Source organism: Daucus carota, chromosome 5 (genome assembly GCF_001625215.2).
Source record: "Daucus carota subsp. sativus chromosome 5, DH1 v3.0, whole genome shotgun sequence".
In the NCBI taxonomy this organism is placed as follows: Eukaryota; Viridiplantae; Streptophyta; class Magnoliopsida; order Apiales; family Apiaceae; genus Daucus; species Daucus carota.
The window spans coordinates 2210654-2231857 of NC_030385.2; the positions used below are offsets into that span (position 1 = coordinate 2210654).

Consider the following 21204-nt stretch of genomic DNA (forward strand, 5'->3'; position numbering starts at 1 on the left):
AAGATGATTAATGTAAATGCAGGGAATTCAGAAATACCCTGTTTGCTGTCTTTTTTAGCAGGAGTCTTATCGCAAACTATGTAGTACTTGTCTATACTACTGTCTTTAGTGCTCATCTATATAAGTGGACTTCCAAAATGAATGGAAAATTAAACCCAAAGTTAGTTTCAGGATAGAGACCTAAAAAAAGTGTGTTTTCACCTCTTTCTTATGCTTCTCTGAGACTTCTCTCCCTCCCTCTCTCCCTCCCTCCCTACCTCTCTCTCTCTCTCTCTCTCCCTCCCTCCCTACCTCTCTCTCTCTCTCTCTCTCTCTGTTATAGGATGGAGAGAGACCATAGTGATGATGATCACAAGTCCAGTCATGGAAAAGATGATGCTCCTTTGTTTGCCTGGCCATGGGAATATTTGGGCAGTTACAAGGTACCAAGAGTCTGAGACCCTCATTTTGTTATGATTTTCATACATATTTAAGTAGCATAGATAATGATCTTTGCTTAATCCGGGATTTTGTGTGATTCAGTATTTGCTATACGGGCCACTTGTCGCGGAATTCATCTATTCAATATATAGGGAGGAGAAACAGAGTAGGAGTTGGTGCATGCATATATTTATCATAAGCATGTTAAGAAACATCATTCACCAGTTATGGAGTTCTTATGATGGCATGCTTTTTCTTAACCGTGATCGTCGTCTATCCCAAAGTGGTCTAGACTTTAAGCAAATCGACAGTGAATGGCATTGGTAACATCTCTTGGTTAATTTTCTGCTAATCAAAGAGAAATTCTTGGTTATATGTTTGTTTGGACTAATTATGTTTATTTTTCAGGGATAATTTCATAATTCTTCAAGCAATTGTTGGTTCAGTTTTGTGTTTGAGCTTTCCTTCTCTAGTCGCGCTTCCTATTTGGGACAATAGAGGAATCATCTGCTGCATAATTCTCCATGTGGTGCTTGCGGAGCCATTGTATTATTTGATGCATAGGTTTCTACATTTACCGGAATTGTTCAAGCACTACCATTGGCTACACCATAGCTCTAAAGTGCCTCATCCCTTTACAGGTAAAAAGAAAATTTAAGAACAAAACAGTTGGCAGTTAAAAAGATTCTTTTATCTGCAATAATTAATCTTATTCGGAAATTTTATTTGCTGCAGCCGGGCACTCAACATTCTTGGAACATCTGATACTCTGTGTAATCGTTGGAATTCCAACTCTAGGAACTACTTTGCTTGGCTATGGATCGACAAGCATGTTCTACGGCTATATTTTCATTTTTGATTTTCTCAGATGCTTGGGACATAGCAATATCGAGGTCATTCCTCATCAGATATTTGATATTTTGCCGCCTCTTAAATATCTCATATATACACCAACGTAAGTTACAGCTCGTTTCTTGCTCAGATAGTGATTTCCTCTGCAATTTGCTATTTAAGCCCACATGTTTAAAGTTCCAGATGGCTGCTAATGAATGATGATTCTCCCCTGGTAGTATTGCTAGCTAATTTTATCGGCTTTCTTAAATGAACTTAGGCATAATGCGTTGTAGGCTGATTCATTAATTGCCCAAAAATCTAGATTTGAACATTAGATGATGTCTTTCTAAATGGGGATTTGCTAGCCATCTCCTCAGAGTAGGTGTATCTGCGTACAATCAATCCTTCTCATATTTCCAAATTATGCATGTTTATTTTCAGTTCTCTGGTCCTGACTTTTTTGTATAAAAACAAACAGACAGTCATATTTATTGAGGTCCTTTAAATTTTGGCCTCTGCAGATATCATGGTTTACATCATATCCACAAGAGCTCCAATTTCTGTTTGTTTATGCCACTTTTCGATGTATTAGGCAACACAATCGATGAGCGTTCCTGGAATCTTCACAAAGAAACAAGTTCAAGAGCAGGTTGGGATCAGCCTTTTTCATTTAGTTTTAGAGTTCAAAACTGAAATTTACGAACACTCATCAAATATCCATCTTCAAGTCATACTACAAACATGCATATGTAAGATTCGTGGAGATGAATCATTCTGCTGTGATAGTTGGGACTGTACAAACTGCTAATTGCTATCGTTCCTTCGTTTGCCTGATTGCACTTAAAAAATTTATTTTGAATTGAAGGCAGGAAAGGAAGAGTACCCGATTTTGTATTTCTGGCTCATGGTGTTGATGTTGTGTCATCATTGCATGCTCCATTTGTTTTCCGCTCATTCAGTTCAATGCCTTTCACTGCAAAGGTCTTCTTGCTTCCGATGTGGCCCTTTTCTTTAATCGTGATACTTGCAATGTGGGGCTTGTCCAAAACTTTCCCTGTCAGTTTCTACAAACTCAGAGGAAGTTTGTACCAGCTGTGGCTTGTGCCAAGGTTTGGTTTCCAGGTAACAGTTTTTTTTTTTTTATATAAAAAGTAACATTCTATATATTCAGTAATGAGGCAGAATCGCTGAAATAATAGCTGTGGCGATGAGAACAGGGCAGATGAATTAACAAGCATATAACCTTTTTTGTTTTGCAGTACTTCCTACCTTTTGCTGCAGACGGAATTAATAAACACATTGAAGATGCCATTCTTACAGCTGATAGACTTGGTGTTAAAATAATTAGTCTTGCTGCATTAAATAAGGTCAGTGACTCACCGGCTATTGTGCAAAACCTAATGTTTGTTTTTTTGATTACGCTTTTGTGGCTGTTTAGAAATTAACTGATAATGTCACAGAATGAAGCTCTTAATGGAGGTGGAGTACTCTTCGTCAACAAGCATCCCCACCTTAAGGTCCGAGTGGTACATGGGAACACCTTGACAGCAGCTGTAATTCTCAAAGGAATTCCTGAAGAAGTGGAAGAGGTCTTCTTGGCGGGTGCTACTTCTAAGCTTGGAAGGGCTATTGCTATCTATCTAGCTCGTCGCAGGGTTAGAGTCCTGGTAAGGACTAGTTGTAAAATTCAGACATTTGGTGCAACTTTTTGTTTGTCTTAACAAGGATAGTGTTTGGCCTACTCATCATTGTAAAAGATGGAAAAAATCAATGGTTCTTTATCTGCAACTCCCTCAAAGAAAATTTGATAGACAAACTTCTTTATAAAGCACATAATGTGGCAGGGATATGCTGCATATGAGACATTAACAGCGATTAGAATGTCATAATCCACTCCTGTCTGCGAAGTACTGACTGTGGTGAGTTACTAATGCAGATGCTGACTCAGTCTACGGAAAGGTTTGCAAAAATTCAAAAGGAAGCCCCGAAGGACTGCCGGGACTTCCTGGTTCAAGTAACAAAGTATCAAGCAGCTAAACACTGCAAGGTAACATTTGGTGACCATTCTGTTTTTTGTTTTATACAAGGATCCTCAGATTTTAGTGTCCATTTCTGTCTTTTATGCCGCGGACAATTGCCACTTGAATCTGAAATTTGTATGTTATGTGGAATGCCAGACATGGATTATAGGTAAATGGACTACTCCAAGGGATCAACGTTGGGCCCCTCCAGGGACTCATTTCCATCAGTTTGTAGTTCCAACTATCATTCCCTTCCGGAGAGACTGCACTTATGGTTCACTTGCAGCCATGAAGCTTCCTGATGATGTAGAGGGCCTTGGTATTTGTGAGGTATGTTATGCATCTCATTTATAATCCCATGTCTTTCATCTCTTCGAGTTTATAAAGATGAATGACTAGGAAAAAACAGAACACGAGTTGCTGATATCTTCAACGTACATTTCCTAGACTGTTTTGACAGGCCTGCAGCCATCTAGTTCTTAAGGTGGTTAGAAAACAAGACGGTAGTTGGGATATAAATTACGCACTCATTAAATTAAAGAAACATCTCACTGTTTTAGTCTTATGCTAATACAAATGTGTAATGGTTTCTTTTTCAACTCTGGTGCAGTACACACTAGAAAGGGGGGCTGTCCATGCTTGCCATGCCGGAGGAGTTGTTCATTTTCTAGAAGGTTGGAAGCACCACGAAGTTGGCGCTATTGATGTTGATCAGATTGATGTTGTGTGGGAGGCTGCAATGAGGCATGGCATGAAGCCCTGCTAATACTTCACATACTCTATAGTTTCAAGCATACAATGTGTCAAACGTTACATGTTTGAAATCGGATAATTTATTCTTCTTTCTTTCGGTGTTGGCCTGTTTACAACATACAGATGTTAGCAAACGTTACGCCTATATTTGTGAATAATTTATGTATCACAAATATAAATACATATGATTTATAAAGAATTAGAAGAAATTTGGTGTTCCAATTTGTTCGGAGAAGTGGAGAATTACAAGGCTACAGGCACAATGACCTGACCGGGTCTTGTTACAGTTCTCCTGGTAGTCAGGTCTCCCTGAAGCATGTCCCGGGTTCAAGCATTCTATTAATAGAAATTAAAATCAACAATGGATACACTTGTCAGTACCAATCAAACTTAGCTCCTTCATTTTTGGGAGGAACTAGACTTCTGTTTCTACCAGACCAAACTCCCTGTTTTTCTCAAGCCCACTAGTTTGCATATAAAAGGCCTCCACTTCTCCATTCATCAGTGTGTAGCTACAACCAAACCAAAGATGAGATTCCAAGTTACTTTGCTCTTATTGTTTTACCTTCTATTTGATGCTGTGAAAGCATCGAATTTCAAACTTTCAAGGCCACAAGACGCAGCACCAGGTGCAGGTCCTCAATTTCCCTGGCCACCAGGGGCAGCACCTAATAACGCATGGTCACCTGGTGGAAGTCCTAAATTTCCATGGCCACCAGGCACAGCACCCAAGAACCCGTGGGCGCCAGGGGCAGCACCCAAGCCGTGGCCGCCAGGGGTGAACCCCAAGAACCCGTGGCCGCCAGGGGCAGCCCCCATGAATCCGTGGGCACCAGGGGCATCTCCCAAGAACCCGTGGCCGCCAGGGGCAAACCCCAAGAACCCGTGGCCGCCAGGGGCAGCCCCCATGAACCCGTGGCCGCCAGGGGCAAACCCCAAGAACCCGTGGGCGCCAGGGGCAGCCCCCAAGAACCCATGGCCGCCAGGGGCAAACCCCAAGAACCCGTGGGCGCCAGGAGCAGCCCCCATGAACCCGTGGCCGCCAGGGACAAACCCCAAGAACCCGTGGGCGCCAGGGGCATCCCCCAAGAACCCGTGGCCGCCAAGGGCATCACCCAAGAACCCGTGGGCGCCAGGGACAGCTCCCAAGAACCCCTGGGCTCCAGGGACAGCTCCCAAGAACCCCTGGGCTCCAGGGACAGCTCCCAAGAACCCCTGGGCGCCAGGCGCAGCTCCTATGCATCATTGGTCACCAGGCTCAAGTCCTCACAAACCATGGCCTCCAACTGCTACTCCCGGGCCTCAAGGACCCAACACAGACTCACCTTCTGATGCACCAGGTTCAGATTCACCTTCCGATGCACCAGGTTCAGACTCACCTTCCGATGCACCAGGTTCCTCCCCCGAATCTGCAGATGGTCAGGATTCACCTTCAGAAACTAACAAGTCTTCCGCAGGCACATTGCCAAGGCTAAGTTTTGTTGTTATTGCGATGATAGTATCATGGACTTTCTTCCCAACATCAATCATCTGCTAGAAAATTCTTCAACCGAAACAAAATTCATTCAACGTTTTCTTGTTCATTCCATCCAATATCTTCCAATGATCTTCAGTGAAGCCAAAAAAACAAATAAACTGAACAGAAATGTGAAGAGGACATTTCAAGTACCTGCATTGTTCTTCTGCAACAGAAGATGGCACTGTAAGCGGGGATTGGAAGTTAAGAGAGAGGCCAGATTCTATATATGTTAATTTCTTAAAATTTATTCAAGATTTTTTTTAATAACATGATGTAGTATAAATTTGTAACTAGAAATTAAAAATAATATCAAAGTTAATATGTTGCAATTTTCTGGTATGCACCCAGATTTTAGCCCTCTGCTAATATTTTCTGTAATTTCTCAATAACCATAATTATGTACAAATACGAACATACAAACATCCTAATAATACATTTTACAAGATCATAATAAAGAATGCAGGCTAACATGCTATCAGGCAACTAAATCTCATCATTCTGGTAATCTAATTGTCTTAAAAATGCTAATATTAATTAATCATAAAAAGGTGTTCGAATTTTAATGAAATTAGGATTGAATTATTTTATACATGAATATACTTGTATGATTATAATGCAGTAATTTGGACAGCCATTTGAATTTAAGAGAGGCAAACAAAGTCCAGCAAGATCACTGCTTGCTATTCAGACAGTGCTTATGCAGGTCTCACATAGAAATTCGATTCTATTTTAGAGTAAAGCCTGTTTTGTGCTTGGGTCTCAGATCATTTATAAAACTAACTTTCTCAAGCTATCTCTTGTTGGTGAGCATGTACTATGGTCAAGTCTGGCCGACATTGTACAGTTAATTTTTTTTAGAAGTATTTTCTTTGCATTCAACTATAACTAGATAATAACAGAAACACATAGAGTTCTAAGACAGAAATACAAAAAAAATAAAAAAAAAATCATAAACACACAAAATATAAATCCTAAAACATATCAAGGATTTGAATTAAAATCATAAAAAAAGGGGTAACTATCATCAGGGACCGTGCTGAGGGAGCGTGGAGTAGATAGCTTCAAAACAGATGCACCTGAGGATGAAGGCAGCAAGTAAGTGCCTGATTTATGTGAGTGAGAAAATGTATATAGTTTATCTTCATCACAAATATGGCCTGCTCTAACAAATTCTATGACTTAATGACCGGTATTACTTCTGTCACTTGGTAATTTAAACGACTCCCCTTTCAGAACGATGAGTCAAATGAGACGTTTTAGTGCAATGAGTGATCACTTTGATATAAACCCTAAACTTTGATATTGTGACGAATCTAAAAATTATCATAATAACCATCTGTAGATACATAACTAAATCTGTAATATGATTATATGCACTTACTACCCTGTGGTAAAAAAACCACTTCTATGAATTTGAGGACTTTTATGAATGAATACTCACAAGTTAATTAAATCAAAACAAACATATCCGGTGTGCAGCACTGACGTATTCTTTCTAGTGTTCAACATTTTGTGGGCAGCGTTGAGGTTTAGTTTTCAGAGTGTGATGTTCTTCGCTGGTTTTGGTTTACAAGAGCTTCATCCTTCCGTATTGTAAGTGTTTAATATGTTTCTGAGCTTTGCTGATTTTACTTTGCATTGCTGGTTTACATACAATAAGGGGGAATCTTGAATTAATTTTGGACGACCTAAATATGCTGTACATTGGCATCTCGTGTTTCAGGTGTTAGAAGTCGCTGCTTGCCAAGTAAACTAGATATTTTGGTACGAAATATTTTGGCTAAGCATTCTGAAAATTGCCAAGTAAACTAAATATTCTGGTACTAAATGAAGAAACTACACATGGTATATTTACATAAGACTTCAACATAGTGGTTGTATCAATCTCTGTAGCAACAGATTAGTCTATCCTAAGAACTTACAGATCATCCAGAAATTGATTTTGTTTTATTTCTTTCATCTACATCACTATCAACTTTTGCCATGGGCTTCTCTACGCTGATGCTCTCAATGACTTATTGCACGACAATTCAACATCGAGTCTGTTTCTATAGCACAAGTTAAGCGTGGTTTATAGAGAAAGATGAAGCACTGTCATGGTTGTGCCATATGAAAATCCTCCAAAAGGACCTCTGATTCTGCTTGGAGCGTTGCGACATGAATTCTGATTCTGATCTTTGAAGCATTTCCCACATGACCTGAACATCCGCGTATCCACAGGTTTGAATATCACTGTGAAGCTTCAAAAGAGATGCACCTGATGATCAAGGCAGCAAGTAAGATTCATTTATACAAGTCAAGAAAATTTTCTACTTCATATACTGCACATTTGGCCTGCTCCTACTTATGTCAAACAAAATTGAGCCACAGAGTCACGCTCACGAAGAACAGTTTTCAACGTGAGAACACTTACAACATTATTGTAACTCAAAAAGTTATACTTTGAGCTATAAATCGCGCTCCATAAAAAAGTTTTTAGCGTGAGAACACTCAAGACATTATTGTAATTCAAAAATTTATACTTTGAGCCATATGTCGCGCATTGTGAAGAACAGTTTTTTAGCACGAAAACACTTCTAACACTATTGTTCTGTAGCAGAACAAATGAACAATACAACATTCAAAAAAGGTGAAAATCACCAGAACAATTATTCTGCACTTTTTGAAAACTACGACGAATGCTAACCGTTTTTGCGTGACCTGACGCGGGCAGCTACCGCGAACAGAACTTTTCGAACAGGGCAGACCATCTTCTCCCACAAATCCATTGCTCTTCCAACACTGATTTAGACTGTAAAAGCTCACTAGTACCCTCTGTTTGTACCAGAATGTACTGTTTGTCTGTTACAGTTAATTTATCTAAGTCATATGTTTAGAAGAGTAACGAGAAGATGCTGAGTACTTTAAAGGATGCGAGATTGCCGAAGATTAGCTACTAAATGGCGATAATATACTCTACTAGCATGCGCTCTGCTCTTCTAATCACTGTTATTAACTTTAATCACGCTGATCGATGAATGGAAAGATGACACGTGGTTGTCACTAGTGTACTTTTGTTTTATTCTTTTCTTGGAGTGGAGAGAAATGCAAGTCGATGAGGTGTTTGTTGGGATATTTTAAGTCTTTAGCTTAGCACTTTGTTGTTGATTTGGTGTTGTGTTGTTAGTGCATATATGGTTGGAATCAAACCAACATTTGTATATCATTTGTCCCGCCAGGTGTTTACGTTATTTTTTGACATTTATTTTAAGATTTTTACAAAGTATACTTATATTATATATATATTTCTAAAAATTCTTGAAAAAAAGTTTGAGGTTTAAATTTTTATTCCAAAAAAATAAATTAAAAATAAGTTGTAGACTATATTTTACGAGAGTTTCAGAATGCATGCAAATAGTGTACGTAAACATCTTGACAGGACGGAGGGATATATGTTTATCCACAGGGTCCTCGACAGGAGTCCGGTCCCGAACGAATCATAATTCTATGTGCGGATCATTTAAATGTTAAAATTATTATTTTTTAATTTAATAAAATATAAAAAGAAATGCACTATAATAATGTATAAATTTTAAAATTATTTTTTATTAAACAAGATTTACAACTCAAAATAATAGTCCAAACTAGTGTTTAAAATTTAAATATCATAAATTTTAGTCTCAAATATTTCAAATTATTGTTTTATTACTTATTTGTAACGGGTAGTTAGAATTCCCATCAAATCAAAGCAAGTATATCTTATCCGGTGCTATAATTAAAAATACAACTAAAATATATAATTTATATGAATTTCGTCCTCTCAGTCACTTTCACGAAGAGAAAGGTGAAATAATAAGTGTCGGTGGAAATTTCCTTTAACCCAGCACTATCCTCAAATAATACTAGGCCGGCTTATTTGAAACCATTTTGTAAAGCTCTGTTCAGATCAATAAGTTAAATTGTAAAGCTCTGTTCAGATCAATAAGTTAAATTGTAACGACAGTTGAGGTGAAACCATTATAAATAATTCAGAAAAGGATGAGTAGCTTGTATTTGTATATATCCGAAATATACAAAGTGCCAAATATAAAAAGTGCGGATACAAAAAAAGATTGAAATAAACGTACTTTAGGTGTGGAACTTGAGTCTAGAAACTATGAAGTTGTTTGGCAGGATTATTGACCCCGTTTTACATTATCTTCAATTTTAAATGAGATATATATTTATGTAATAAGTTAAAATTAATTTAAAATTAAAAATAAGTTAAAACCTGATTTAAAGTTAAAAGTTGATAGGAAGTACTTTTTCCTCTGTATAAATTTTTTAATAGAAATTAATTCCAACAATCAAACAATTATAATCAGTCAATTCTATTTATATCATAATATTTTTATTGAATCATAAGTCATCTATAATACAAAATTATCTAAACACACAATTGAACTACACGCTTATCATAATAAGTCATTAAATATTGTTTATTATAATTTATCAGAGCTAAATTTCTTCGTATTTTAGTATTTATTTTTTTATTATGTCATGGTGCTGGTTGGTCTTGTGTCACCTTCAGTCGACCTATATGGAGTACACCATTATTACCCATCTTTGTGCTAATCTCTTATTAGTTTTAATTAACTCCAATCAGTGTACACTTGTATACTTTTACTTAGTTAATAACATTAATAAAAACAATTACGGATGCATAAGATTAAATTAGTCTACTAATAGTGATGACTCACTGTGAGAGTGTAGAAGGAGCTAATAATGCATGTACCCAGAGGTCATTGGAGTAAAGAATTAAGTGGGTGTTTGGCAACCCATTTTAAGCCGGACTTCTCGGCTTATAAGTTATAAGCACTTATTCGTAGCGATTGTGTAAAAAGTCAAGAAGCACTTATAAAAAGCTAGGAATGCTAACTTTTGTTTCAGGAATTTTACTTATTTCCCAAACACTTTAATCACTTATAAGTCTTATCTTGATTCTAACTTCTACTCCACTTATTTATTTTAAGCAATAAGCACTTATTTTAAGCTCACCCAAACCGCCCCTAAGAATGTCGGCACGAACAGTAGTAATACTGAAGGATGAGGTGACACGTTTGGGCTTGGACCGCTGCGTATTTCCTATGGACTTAGCCGGGCTTATTATGGGTCCTGATTTAGCTCATTAAGCTCGGACTTGAATACTTACAGCTCTCCTTTCCTCAATACTTTTACGGCGGTTTTGTTAGACTAAAAATATCCGACAAGATTTTGATCGAGCAGTTTCAAGTTTGTCATCTAAACATCGGACCTACAAGATGGCTAGCTTATTAGCCCAACTTCTGGACTTATAATTCAGAATCAACTTGTCCGTACTATTTGTGTAAAGATTTCTAGTTTTTTAATGATTTATTTTTATTTTTATTTTTAAATTTGATTTTACAAATATGTAAATGACCACTTTAAAAGACATTTTATATATTTTTTTTTATATCAATAATTTTATACGCGATAGGTTATAAATACCAAAGAAGTTATCCAAATAAACAAATTAAAAGTTACTTTTAACTTATAAATAACTTCTCACTAGGAACCTCAATCCCAATAATTTAATATGCATGTTTTGTGTGTCAACTCTAACAAAAATACTTATTTCTATTTCTTATTATTTTTATAGTAACATATTTAAACTTGTAAAGGTGAAATAGGAGGATAAAAGATGTGGGAGGTACAAAATAATAGGGACCAAAAATGTAAGAAAAAAGAGGGAAATAAATTTTTTATTCCTAAAATAGAAATAGGGGAGGGCTGGTGGATTACCCGTAAATAAGACATGACTAATAAATTTGAGGATATTTTATTGATTTTGTAACTCTCCGTAACCCCATACCCGAGGGTTCGACCGTCACATCGTTATCACAAGTCAGGGTCGATCATTTACATACTTAATATCAAAATACAATTTAACACAATCTCACAAATACTTTTACTACCACAACATGCACTAGGGAACCGTCCTCCTTGTCTCGCTAGCCTGATTGTTGAACCTTCTCCTTACCCCTGTTGTCACTCGCTTCCGCACCGTTCTTCGCAGTCATGCCATATTCATTTTTGTTATGGGTGATAGATGTAAGAGATTTAATTAGATGTAAATTTACTTAGTTTACTTTAAGTTGAACATATTGTCACAATCAGAATATGTTTATGTAATTTCATTAATAACTGTCATGTAATAAGTATATATGTTACATATATTGATTCAATGATGGTCAGGATCGCGTTTTATTATTGGTCAGTATCTGATGATGGGGCGATCAGTATTGCGAGCTGGTCAGTAACTAACTTCGTCAGGAACATATCATTGTTAAATCTTATATATTTTTTAATTATATATATATATATAGAATATGCTCGTCCACTTTATTTAATAAATATACTTCAAATTTATTGGATATCACACATGAAGACAATCACAATTCACACGGATGAACGTTGAGTTAATATACTCTGTAAAATGGAGTATTAAAAACGAGCAGTGTGACTAGAGTTGGAAAGCCAGTTCACTCCAAAATCCCTCCCAGCATGTAGCGGCACATCTTCCATCACCTTTTCTTGGCCTTTGGGGTAGAATATTCCGGTCCGGTCATCTCGAATCCACCAATTCCCGTCCTTCATCTTTCGATCCTCGTTCTTTTTCAGGCCGTCGCTTACTTTTTCTCCACTCTTTCTGTGATAAGCTTTTCGCAACATCGGCCTAATCATAAAATTTGATTTAAAAATATTAAAAAAAGTGAGCGACCTCATGCTGCATAAAGCAAAATTTTGTTCGAGATTGATTATACGGCAATTACAATTAATTTACAATAATATTCAAATATCGGTTGACGACAATGGCTTATATAAGTCGGAAAATATATATACAGAAATCGTTTGACCAGGCTTAAAAAAAAAATTAATACTTAAAATAAAAAAATGAATTACAAGTAGAAAGTTGGTTTGGACTTATAAGTTATTAAAAGTGTTTGAATACCGATAACTTATAAAAAGCTCCAAACCAAAAAGAAGCTACTTTTCCAAGCTTTTTTTATTTTTTGCTTCTTGAACACCGTTTTAAGTACTTCTCTTAGCTAGCCAAACGTTAAGCTAAAATCCACTTGTTTTGAAAATAAGCCATAAGCCCTTGCCAAACACCCATACACATTTTTCAACTTATAATAAGCTTCTCATTATATTCTTTCGTTAATTTTTCAAGAGAAATATAAAGCTTGTAAACTTACTTGAGATAGACAGAATTCATGGTTTGTGCTCCTCTGCTAGCTGAAGTTGCCATCTTTACTCTGTATTTTTTTCCTGAAATGCAAATTGTGTTTGATTTCGGTTCTGGTTCTCTCCTTTTATAGTTGCGAAAACTAATTTTAAAATAATAAATTCGGATAATGCAGGATTGAATTCCCAAGATAAGGGAGATGATGGTCGGTTAGGACAGTTTGAGAGATCAGCATTAAGAATATGGAAGGTAGCAAGAAAAAGGCAAAACAGCATGAAGATTATAAACAAACATGCCGTTTCCAGAATTTAATAAATTAATTTAAATTAGTATTTGCCCATACTGTATATGATTGGGTAGGGACCGTATGGTTATCTAGGCTTTGCCAGTTCTGTACTCCACCAGATAAATCCGCGGTTGAAGGACCGGATTTTAGTCTCTTTTTCGAGCTCGAGGTCTATTTGGAGACGTCTCATCTGCATTTTTTAGATATCCGTTTTGTTTTTTTATTTGACGTTTTGACTTTTGACACGATTTTTACGTGATCTCTCTTATCCTCATGTTGCTGCATTCATTTGAGCCTTAATGCCTTGTAATCCTGGCTGTTTCTGGCTTTCTGCAGCAGTGGCCCTTTCTTATCTTCTTCTGTCATCGAGAAGTTTAGGTGTCTCCCCACACAGCGTTCATTGCATTTAGGTAGTACTGGCTAGATAAAATGATCAGGACACAGAAAATATTTCGGTATAAAATAAACGGTTTTTCTAGTGTGATGAATGAATTTTTTTCATTTAAGAGTTTGACTCGAAATTATTACAGTCATGCGCCTAGAAGGAGAGTAGCTAGTTGAGAAATAAAAATTAGTTGTACAAGTTCTTTTTTGGTTCATGCACTCACAAAATTGGTGCTTTGTAGCAAATGCTGTTGATGAGTACTAAGTTCAAAATCTATCAATTAAAAATCCGACATCTGAACAATTAAAATTCATTAAATTAACTTAGGACCAAATCTTAACTTGAAGATGTGTGTTCCATAGTGTCAAACTTAAAAATGATCTCTTGGCAAATTTTTCAAACTGAATTTTAAGAATGGTCTCTTGGCAAATTTTTTGCTAGTAAAGTGATGAATTTCTTATACATTTGATCAATTTTTGGACATTGGAAATTTGGTCTCCAAACCTTAAAATTGGTGTGAAGAATAATTTTATCATTTATACATTTAATAACTTGACTACAAGGCTACAATGCACATTATGTACTCAGCTGTACAAGGTATATATATACTAGATTAGATTATTTTCGGATTTTGATGACCTATGACCTACAAGAACGATTTTGTATCAGTTATCTGTAAGTTTTGATTGGATTTGTTAGTAACAACAGGATTTCCTGAATCATCCAGATCAACAATGGCTGTATCGCCAGGCTTATATTCTTCCGAAAGAATTGCTTCACTCAAGGGATCCTCAACTAAAAGAGTAACGGCCCTCCTAAGTGGCCGTGCACCATAACTCCGGTCATATCCTTGTTCACATATTAGGTCCAATGTTGCTTTAGACACCTCTAAATTAATTCCAAGAGATAAGAGCCTTTTCTTCACCTCTTGCAACATAATATCCAGTATCTCGAGCAGCTGAAATAGTGTAATATTATACTTCAGCTTTGCACATCAATAAGAAGAATTTAACAGACTTGGGGACACTAGATAGCTGGCAGTAAATTGAGGGACATATTTAAGTTTGACAAATCATTTGAAGAACATGTGAGCATAATAACTAGCAAAGATATTATTATAGTTGAGAGACGAACCTGAGTCTTTTCCAATGAACGGAATACAACTACTTCATCTATTCTGTTGAGTAACTCAGGGCGGAAGTAGGACTTAAGTTCTTCCATCACCAGTGATTTCAATCCAGCATATGAAGCTGACTCATCATCATCAGCATGAAAGAAACCTCCTATAGAATTTTGTCTACCTTTCGCAATGGCCGCAGAACCCACATTAGAGGTCATCACCACTAATGCATTCTTAAAAGATACCCTTCGGCCCTGAAAAATTTATTAAAAAACTCATTATTAACCAAACAATTACAACTTTCAAGTATAAATGAGTAAAAAGTGAACCTAATTATAACACCAAGTCACTAATCGGGAAGGAATTTTTTTCAGGAATGAGGGGAATAGAAGCGAACCTGCGAATCTGTAAGGTGACCATCTTCAAACAATTGGAGAAGTATATTGAATATATCTGGATGTGCTTTTTCAATTTCATCAAGCAACACAACTGTGAAAGGGCGCCTTCTAATGGCCTCCGTAAGAGTGCCTCCCTCTCCGTAGCCTACATATCCTGGGGGTGAGCCAATCAACTTGCTAACTGTATGCCTCTCCATATACTCACTCATGTCGAGCCTTAGCATTGCGTCCTCCTGACACCATTATAAGATTAGAACAACAATACTAAATTCATAAATTATCCGGCTTTTCAAATTGTGATATTATTGATGTTCTATATTTTCAGTAAAAAGCCAGTCACTATCATAGCCACGGTCCTTTTTTATTAGCTTATAAATTAAATTATTAAGACATCTATTCATAAAACTGCTTTAAGAACAGAATTAAGTTCAATCAGTAAATAGTAATTAACTTAGTTACTATATAATACAGTATATAGCTTGGGGTAAACATGCTTTTTTATGTATTAGATGAGGAATAGGTACGTGAGAATTAAAATCCTTACAGAACCAAAATAGCACTGTGCCAAAGCTTTTGTCAGTTCTGTTTTGCCAACACCAGTTGGACCACAGAAAAGCATTGCTGCAATTGGCCTATCAGGATCTTTTAGGCCGACACGGGATCTCTTAACAGCTCGAGAAATAGCAGCAACAGCTTCATCTTGACCAATGACCCGTTTCCTAAGCATCTCTTCAAGACCAACCAAGAGCATTCTTTCATCAGCATTGAGCTGCTGAACAGGAATCCCAGACCAAAGTGAAGCCACTACAGCGATTTCATCAGGTCCGACTACTGACCTAGAAAATTTTTTGGGTTAAAGGTAAGAGTTTTGGATCTCATCACATCATACATAATCATAGGTGGTCTATTAGCATACTCATCATCATTGCTCATAGCTACAGACTGCTCCAGATTAAGCTTGGTGTCATCTTCCATGCTGGATGCTTCATCCAAGTTGTTTCTTTTACCCTCCAGAACCTGTTTTACACAAAGAAGTAACCCGTGGATATTATACTATCAAGTCATTTAAGTCTAAATTATAATCCCAGCATCCCACAACACTTGTCACTTTAAACTTTTGAACGGATTTTATGGTGCACAGAAAGATAGCTACACAAATTATCTTTAAATTCCCTTATTCTAAATTTATTAGTGTAGCTATCTTTTTATGCACAATACAGTGCTTGCAGAAAGTCAAAGTGAGAAGCATCTTGGGAGTTTCGTCACAGAATTGGAAACACATACTAAACAAGTTTCAGCAAATCAAAGATGCTATTACCACTTCGTGCATGGCATGAACTTCTTTAATCTCTTGCCAGTAATCATCTGGTGACTTTGTAAGTATATGAATTTCTTGTGCTTTTCTTCTCTTGTAGGATTCCATACGCGATTTGCTTCCCGCCTCATCAATAAGATCAATAGCTTTGTCAGGAAGATGCCTATCAGGAATATATCTTGCCGAAAGCATCACAGCAGCATTAATTGCCTCCAATGTATATCTACATCTGTGATGCACTTCATACTTTTCACGCAGGCCCAAGAGAATTTTCACAGCATCCTCCTATATTATTTTGGTTATGTCTTAATATCAGTTCAAGCAATGAGAAACTTTAAATTTGTTCTTGATATATTAAACAAGCAAAATGGCAAGACCAAAAAATGATGATTACAATTAGGGATGTGGAATAACGTTCCCTGTGGAAATCAGTTTTTCTACTATTCCAGAAAATATGCACAATACAAACTAAGATCAAGAGTTATTTATATAAGGGTCCAAGTCCCTGACATACAATGTTACATATGAATGTTACAGCATACTATCAGCGGTTTTTTGTCCGTTGGATGACTTCAACACTAAATTTTTATCTGTATGCAGGGGGCACTAAAGTGTCATCCAGTGAAAAAATACTCATTCTAGGATCTGTCATCCAGTTTTTTTTTCCTGCTGGATGTATGCTACCAACATTCGACCGTTCTGGACCAGCAGTATTTAAATAATCAGATGTACTATAGACAACTATTCCAAGGTTATATCTAACAAACTGGAAAAGCTCTTTGCTGGGGTGTTGATCTCAAGAATAAATAATATTATTTTTCTTTTTCTTTTTTTTAAAAAAATAATATTATTTATTCGTGAGATCAACATGGGGCTAGGATAGTAGGATTACTTCTTTCATAAGTGAGAGATACTGTTTCACTAAACACAGGATTTTTGAAATATTACCTGAAGCAGAACTAAATTACTTAGTGTCACTTCATATGAAAAACATATAATTATATGACCAGCTTCTAAGTTCAGTGTAGTAAAAGCTCTGTGGAAGTTAAAATAATGATTAATTTTCTACCTTGTGCTGGAATGTGCTGTTTATAGATTTTACTTACACGTGCTACTTAGAGCTCTGTAGGCAGTAAACTTTCTAGTTAGTTGTAATTCTTCAACATAAAGATTACATAAAAAATAAGAACATATTACATATTACACAGTCCATGCATATATTAATAGAGTCGGCTGGCTTTATTCATTAATCAGCATTGATCAAAATCATCTTGCTATACCTTATACTTCTTTATGGAACAAAATATATATACATGTTCAAATAAATTACCTGGCTTGGTTCATTTATCAGCACTGGCTGGAATCGTCGTGCCAAGGCTGTATCCTTCTCAAAATGCATCCGGTATTCATCCATAGTTGTAGATGCAATACACTGCAACAAATTAAATGCTTAGTGTATGTTAATATATCGAAAATTTACTCAGTAAGTACATTGTACTGATATTATACTTAGTATTGGACCAAAGTTGGCATAACAGGAAGTGGTAATAATTGACTAAACCTTAATTTCTGAAATGAACTGGCCACTTCTATATTTCTGAGACACTTTCTATCTGAGACAGCAAACCCGGATTTTAACATAGAATGACGAACTAGTTTCAATGGTATGCCAGATAAAGATGATAATGTTATCAAATCTTTAAAGAAAATATCATTTAATTTATCATCACACAGTGTTTAAGATTCTTTTTTACTGCTAGGGTAGAAAAATCCGAAGGAGATGTAGCAGGTTTTGTCGGTTATATCTTCGTATCCAGTGTAGTTGAATTTAGGGGAGTCAGGAATGAATATCACGGACTGAAAATTGTTAGCAACAAAAAATGATTATCTTTGTCACACAATTCAGTATGATCTCTCCAAACAACAATATGCATCTGAGGCTTTCTCTTCTGCACACGAGCATGTGAATTATAGCAATCTAACAGAAAAGCATTATTTTGGGAGATTATTACCTGTATTTCACCTCTCCCAAGTGATGGTTTCAAAAGATTGCCGATGTCAAGACCAGACCCCTTGTTACCTCTACCAACTGTTCCCGATCCAATTAGTGAGTGCACTTCATCTATGAAAAGAACAACTTTGCCTGCAATGCTGTCACAACAAGCTGAGCCATGATCTAGAGAAGCCTGGTCCTTATATAAAAAATTGTCAAACTGTATTCACCTGACTCTTTTATTTCCTTCAGCAAAGTAGTTACACGTCCCTCTAGCTCTCCCCTCTCTTTTGCTCCTGAGATTAGTAGACCTATATCTAATGACAATATTCTCTTTGTCTGCGCAGAAAAACAAAGGAAGCTAATTAATTGAAAAGGCTGCAACAAGGTAAGCACAGAACCTCTGGAGAAGTTAAATTTAATATGACACATATGACAAATAACAATAAAAGGCCCACCAAGAGAAATTCAGGAACATTTCCCTCCAAAATATTTATTGCCAGCCCTTCAGCAATAGCAGTTTTTCCAACCCCAGCTTCACCAAGAAGAATGGGATTGCATTTTGTTTTTCTGCAAAGGATTTGAATGATTCTCTGAATTTCAGTTTCCCGACTAATCACTGGATCAATGAGTCCGTCACTAGCACGAGCAGTAAGATCAACACAGAATTGGGCCAAAGCACTTTTATCTAACAAAAAAGAAGGGAGCAAATTGATAGTCTTTTCTGTAGCCTTATACATGCGTAAACCCTAGACAAAACAAAGTAAAAGCATGATAGGGTTATCTTTATCCTTACCTTTAGCCTTTTCAGATGATCTGTCAATAGTGACCTTTCCAGGAACTGATTTCTCGCGCATTCGTTTAGATGGAGTGGGTGGGTCTCTACCATCTTTTGCAAGCTCTCCTTGCAGCCTAGAAACGGCTACTGTTGCCAAATCATTTGCGTTTACCCCTAATCTGAAATAATAATTACCTATCCTCGTTAATAGATATATAAGTTAATAGGATAAAAAATTAAGAAAAAGTTCCAAGAACAGATCGTCGAATACAATAAAGCTATCATGATCTATGCGCCCCTCTGCAGTAATTACTGAAAGATATAGACAACAGATTTGGTTATCTGAAGTAGAAATTAATATAAGTGCATATTTTGATAAGAATGGAGCACTATAGAGTTTTATCTTCTGAGCTCTTTAATCATCATAATCATTTCACATAACAAAACTCATGCTTTCTACGGTTTTTACAAAGATACTTACTCCCTCTGTTTCAAATTACATGTCCGCTTTTGAAAAGAAAAAATGTATTAAAATTAGTTAATCCATTGAAAGTCAACTTTCGATGTAGTGTACTTCATTATTTGTATTTTCAAGATCAACTTTAAGCCACATACTTCTAGTTTATATTTCCAAGATTAACTATATCCCACAGTATTATATTTGGTAAATGCAATAAATATGACTATTAATGAAAGTTTTCTACAAAAGTTAAACTTTCTTAATATGCATAATTTTTTTAAAGTGGACATCTAATTTGAAACACAGAGTATTACATTTTTCATGCATAATGCACATGTGCTGCTATATCACTACATTAACTTGCCATTGCCTTTGTCATCCAAAACAAAGGAACAAAAATCTCAAGGATAATCTTTGACTTCAACGTGTCCGCTGCCAATATCGAAGATTGCCTAAGTAGACTTTTACGGTACTACTTTCTATTTACAGAAATAGAGAGTATCACAGTCAAGCTGTGAGAACCCTGCTGAACTTATACCCCTATTCCGCTAATTCCAAAGGCAACTAGGCCTTTGTCTTAGTTATGTAAAGAAAGGACATTCTATATGCAATTAACTGCACTAAGCATTATAACATCATATATAATGCTAACACAACATTTCAAATAGGCATACTCAATAACACAATTGTAAAATTCATATCAATAACAAAAACAACTCTGCACACATATCATGATCAACATTCGAATCCTAGAGCAGAATGTACCTCTTTAGTACACGGCCAGCATTACCATCATCAACCGTAAACAATCCTATAGCAATATGCTCCGGAGCAATAAAATGATACCCCATATTCTTCGAATACTCCACCGCAGCCTCAAACACCCTCTTCGTGCTAACAGAAAACGGAACATCTGTAGCAGAGCTCGATGAATCAGCCTTATTACCACTTCCCCCTTTCACATTATCCTTCTGATCACCAATTTCATCACTCCAAACCTCTCTAACAACTTCTCTAGCCTTCTCAATTGTAACACCAGATCCTAAAAACCCCAAAGGAGACCGATCCTCCGCAATCAACCCCAACAACAGATGCTGCGTGAACACCATTTTTTGGCCTAAACCCTTGGCTTCTTTCTGAGAGAACATCACAGCTTTGATTGCTCTCTCAGTAAACCTCTCAAAAACCCCACACACAACCTCGAAAGATCTCTTTTTGAGAGGTGGGCTGGGCTTATAAACCCCTATAGACACATAATTCAAGGTGTTCCCAAACAAAGATGAGCAAGAACTAGAAGTTGAGCAAGAACTGGCAAAAGGGTAGTTTGGGGATATAAAAAGAGGGCCCTGCGCTTTGTGGGGGTTGAATCTGGCTGAGACGCGGCGGTGATGCGGTGGTGGAAAGTGAAGACAAAGTGGTTGTGAATATGAAGAAGATGAAACCTCCATTTTCAACCCAAAAATAAAACAATATTAACCAAGTATATACAGGAGAGAGGGAGAGAGGGAGAGAGAGAGAGAGAGGTTGCAGAGAGATTTGAGAGGGATTATAGAGAGGGAGAGAGATGAATCGAGGAGAGATTGAGGAATGAAGAAGAGGAAGTCTACACGTCAAAGGCAGTACAAGTAGGTTCCTGTTATTGCGTGAACTGTCTGACTAGTTATTGTTGTTGTCTTTTTAGGACAGAAAGAAGT

General features: G+C 36.6%; 5 protein-coding genes and 1 long non-coding RNA gene across 6 annotated transcripts in view; 2 read left to right on the plus strand and 4 right to left on the minus strand.

Annotated features, from left to right (window-relative positions):
- The window catches only part of LOC108223356 (probable protein phosphatase 2C 60), a 100344-nt gene extending 94465 nt beyond the window's left edge, over nucleotides 1-5879 (minus strand). Inside the window, exon 1 of the mRNA XM_064092963.1 lies at nucleotides 5871-5879. The gene's annotated coding sequence lies outside the window, so the exon portion shown is untranslated. The remainder of the gene's footprint in view (nucleotides 1-5870) is intronic.
- On the plus strand, nucleotides 152-4250 carry LOC108220684 (very-long-chain aldehyde decarbonylase CER3-like). Its single transcript, XM_017394522.2, has 11 exons — nucleotides 152-422; nucleotides 523-743; nucleotides 829-1061; nucleotides 1156-1375; nucleotides 1776-1903; nucleotides 2120-2376; nucleotides 2514-2621; nucleotides 2715-2921; nucleotides 3191-3301; nucleotides 3432-3605; nucleotides 3886-4250. The coding sequence occupies exons 1-11, from the start codon at nucleotides 324-326 to the stop codon at nucleotides 4039-4041; spliced, it is 1914 nt and encodes a 637-aa protein (XP_017250011.1). The 5' UTR covers nucleotides 152-323; the 3' UTR covers nucleotides 4042-4250.
- Nucleotides 4408-5802, plus strand: LOC135152590 (uncharacterized). The gene has a single exon (XM_064092964.1). The coding sequence runs from the start codon at nucleotides 4558-4560 to the stop codon at nucleotides 5563-5565; it is 1008 nt and encodes a 335-aa protein (XP_063949034.1). The 5' UTR covers nucleotides 4408-4557; the 3' UTR covers nucleotides 5566-5802.
- Nucleotides 5880-7666: 1787 nt separating the features above from the next.
- Nucleotides 7667-8372, minus strand: LOC108221982 (uncharacterized). Its single transcript, XR_001806899.2, has 2 exons — nucleotides 8234-8372; nucleotides 7667-7804 (listed from the first exon to the last, which is right to left on the minus strand). It is a non-coding gene; the product is annotated as an uncharacterized LOC108221982 (long non-coding RNA).
- Nucleotides 8373-12030: 3658 nt separating this feature from the next.
- LOC108222432 (uncharacterized) lies at nucleotides 12031-12838 on the minus strand. Its single transcript, XM_017396354.2, has 2 exons — nucleotides 12786-12838; nucleotides 12031-12262 (listed from the first exon to the last, which is right to left on the minus strand). The coding sequence occupies exons 1-2, from the start codon at nucleotides 12836-12838 to the stop codon at nucleotides 12031-12033; spliced, it is 285 nt and encodes a 94-aa protein (XP_017251843.1).
- Nucleotides 12839-13936: 1098 nt separating this feature from the next.
- On the minus strand, nucleotides 13937-21204 carry LOC108223198 (chaperone protein ClpD, chloroplastic). The gene is made up of 12 exons (XM_017397326.2): nucleotides 20276-21204; nucleotides 19069-19229; nucleotides 18731-18960; nucleotides 18503-18611; nucleotides 18292-18422; nucleotides 17610-17711; nucleotides 16283-16564; nucleotides 15881-15981; nucleotides 15509-15800; nucleotides 14964-15197; nucleotides 14581-14820; nucleotides 13937-14404 (listed from the first exon to the last, which is right to left on the minus strand). The coding sequence occupies exons 1-12, from the start codon at nucleotides 20956-20958 to the stop codon at nucleotides 14093-14095; spliced, it is 2877 nt and encodes a 958-aa protein (XP_017252815.1). The 5' UTR covers nucleotides 20959-21204; the 3' UTR covers nucleotides 13937-14092.

Coding starts and splice junctions, on each gene's coding strand:
- LOC108220684 (XM_017394522.2), top strand. CDS start 324: ATGGAGAGAGACCATAGTGATGATGATCACAAGTCCAGTCATGGAAAA. Junction 423..522: donor AATATTTGGGCAGTTACAAG/GTACCAAGAGTC, acceptor TGTGTGATTCAG/TATTTGCTATACGGGCCACT. Junction 3,302..3,431: donor AAGCAGCTAAACACTGCAAG/GTAACATTTGGT, acceptor GTGGAATGCCAG/ACATGGATTATAGGTAAATG.
- LOC135152590 (XM_064092964.1), top strand. CDS start 4,558: ATGAGATTCCAAGTTACTTTGCTCTTATTGTTTTACCTTCTATTTGAT.
- LOC108222432 (XM_017396354.2), bottom strand. CDS start 12,838: ATGGCAACTTCAGCTAGCAGAGGAGCACAAACCATGAATTCTGTCTAT. Junction 12,263..12,785: donor ATGAATTCTGTCTATCTCAA/GTAAGTTTACAA, acceptor TTTTATGATTAG/GCCGATGTTGCGAAAAGCTT.
- LOC108223198 (XM_017397326.2), bottom strand. CDS start 20,958: ATGGAGGTTTCATCTTCTTCATATTCACAACCACTTTGTCTTCACTTT. Junction 18,423..18,502: donor GAAGGAAATAAAAGAGTCAG/GTGAATACAGTT, acceptor ACAGCATTGCAG/GCAAAGTTGTTCTTTTCATA. Junction 14,405..14,580: donor GTTCATTGGAAAAGACTCAG/GTTCGTCTCTCA, acceptor ACACTATTTCAG/CTGCTCGAGATACTGGATAT.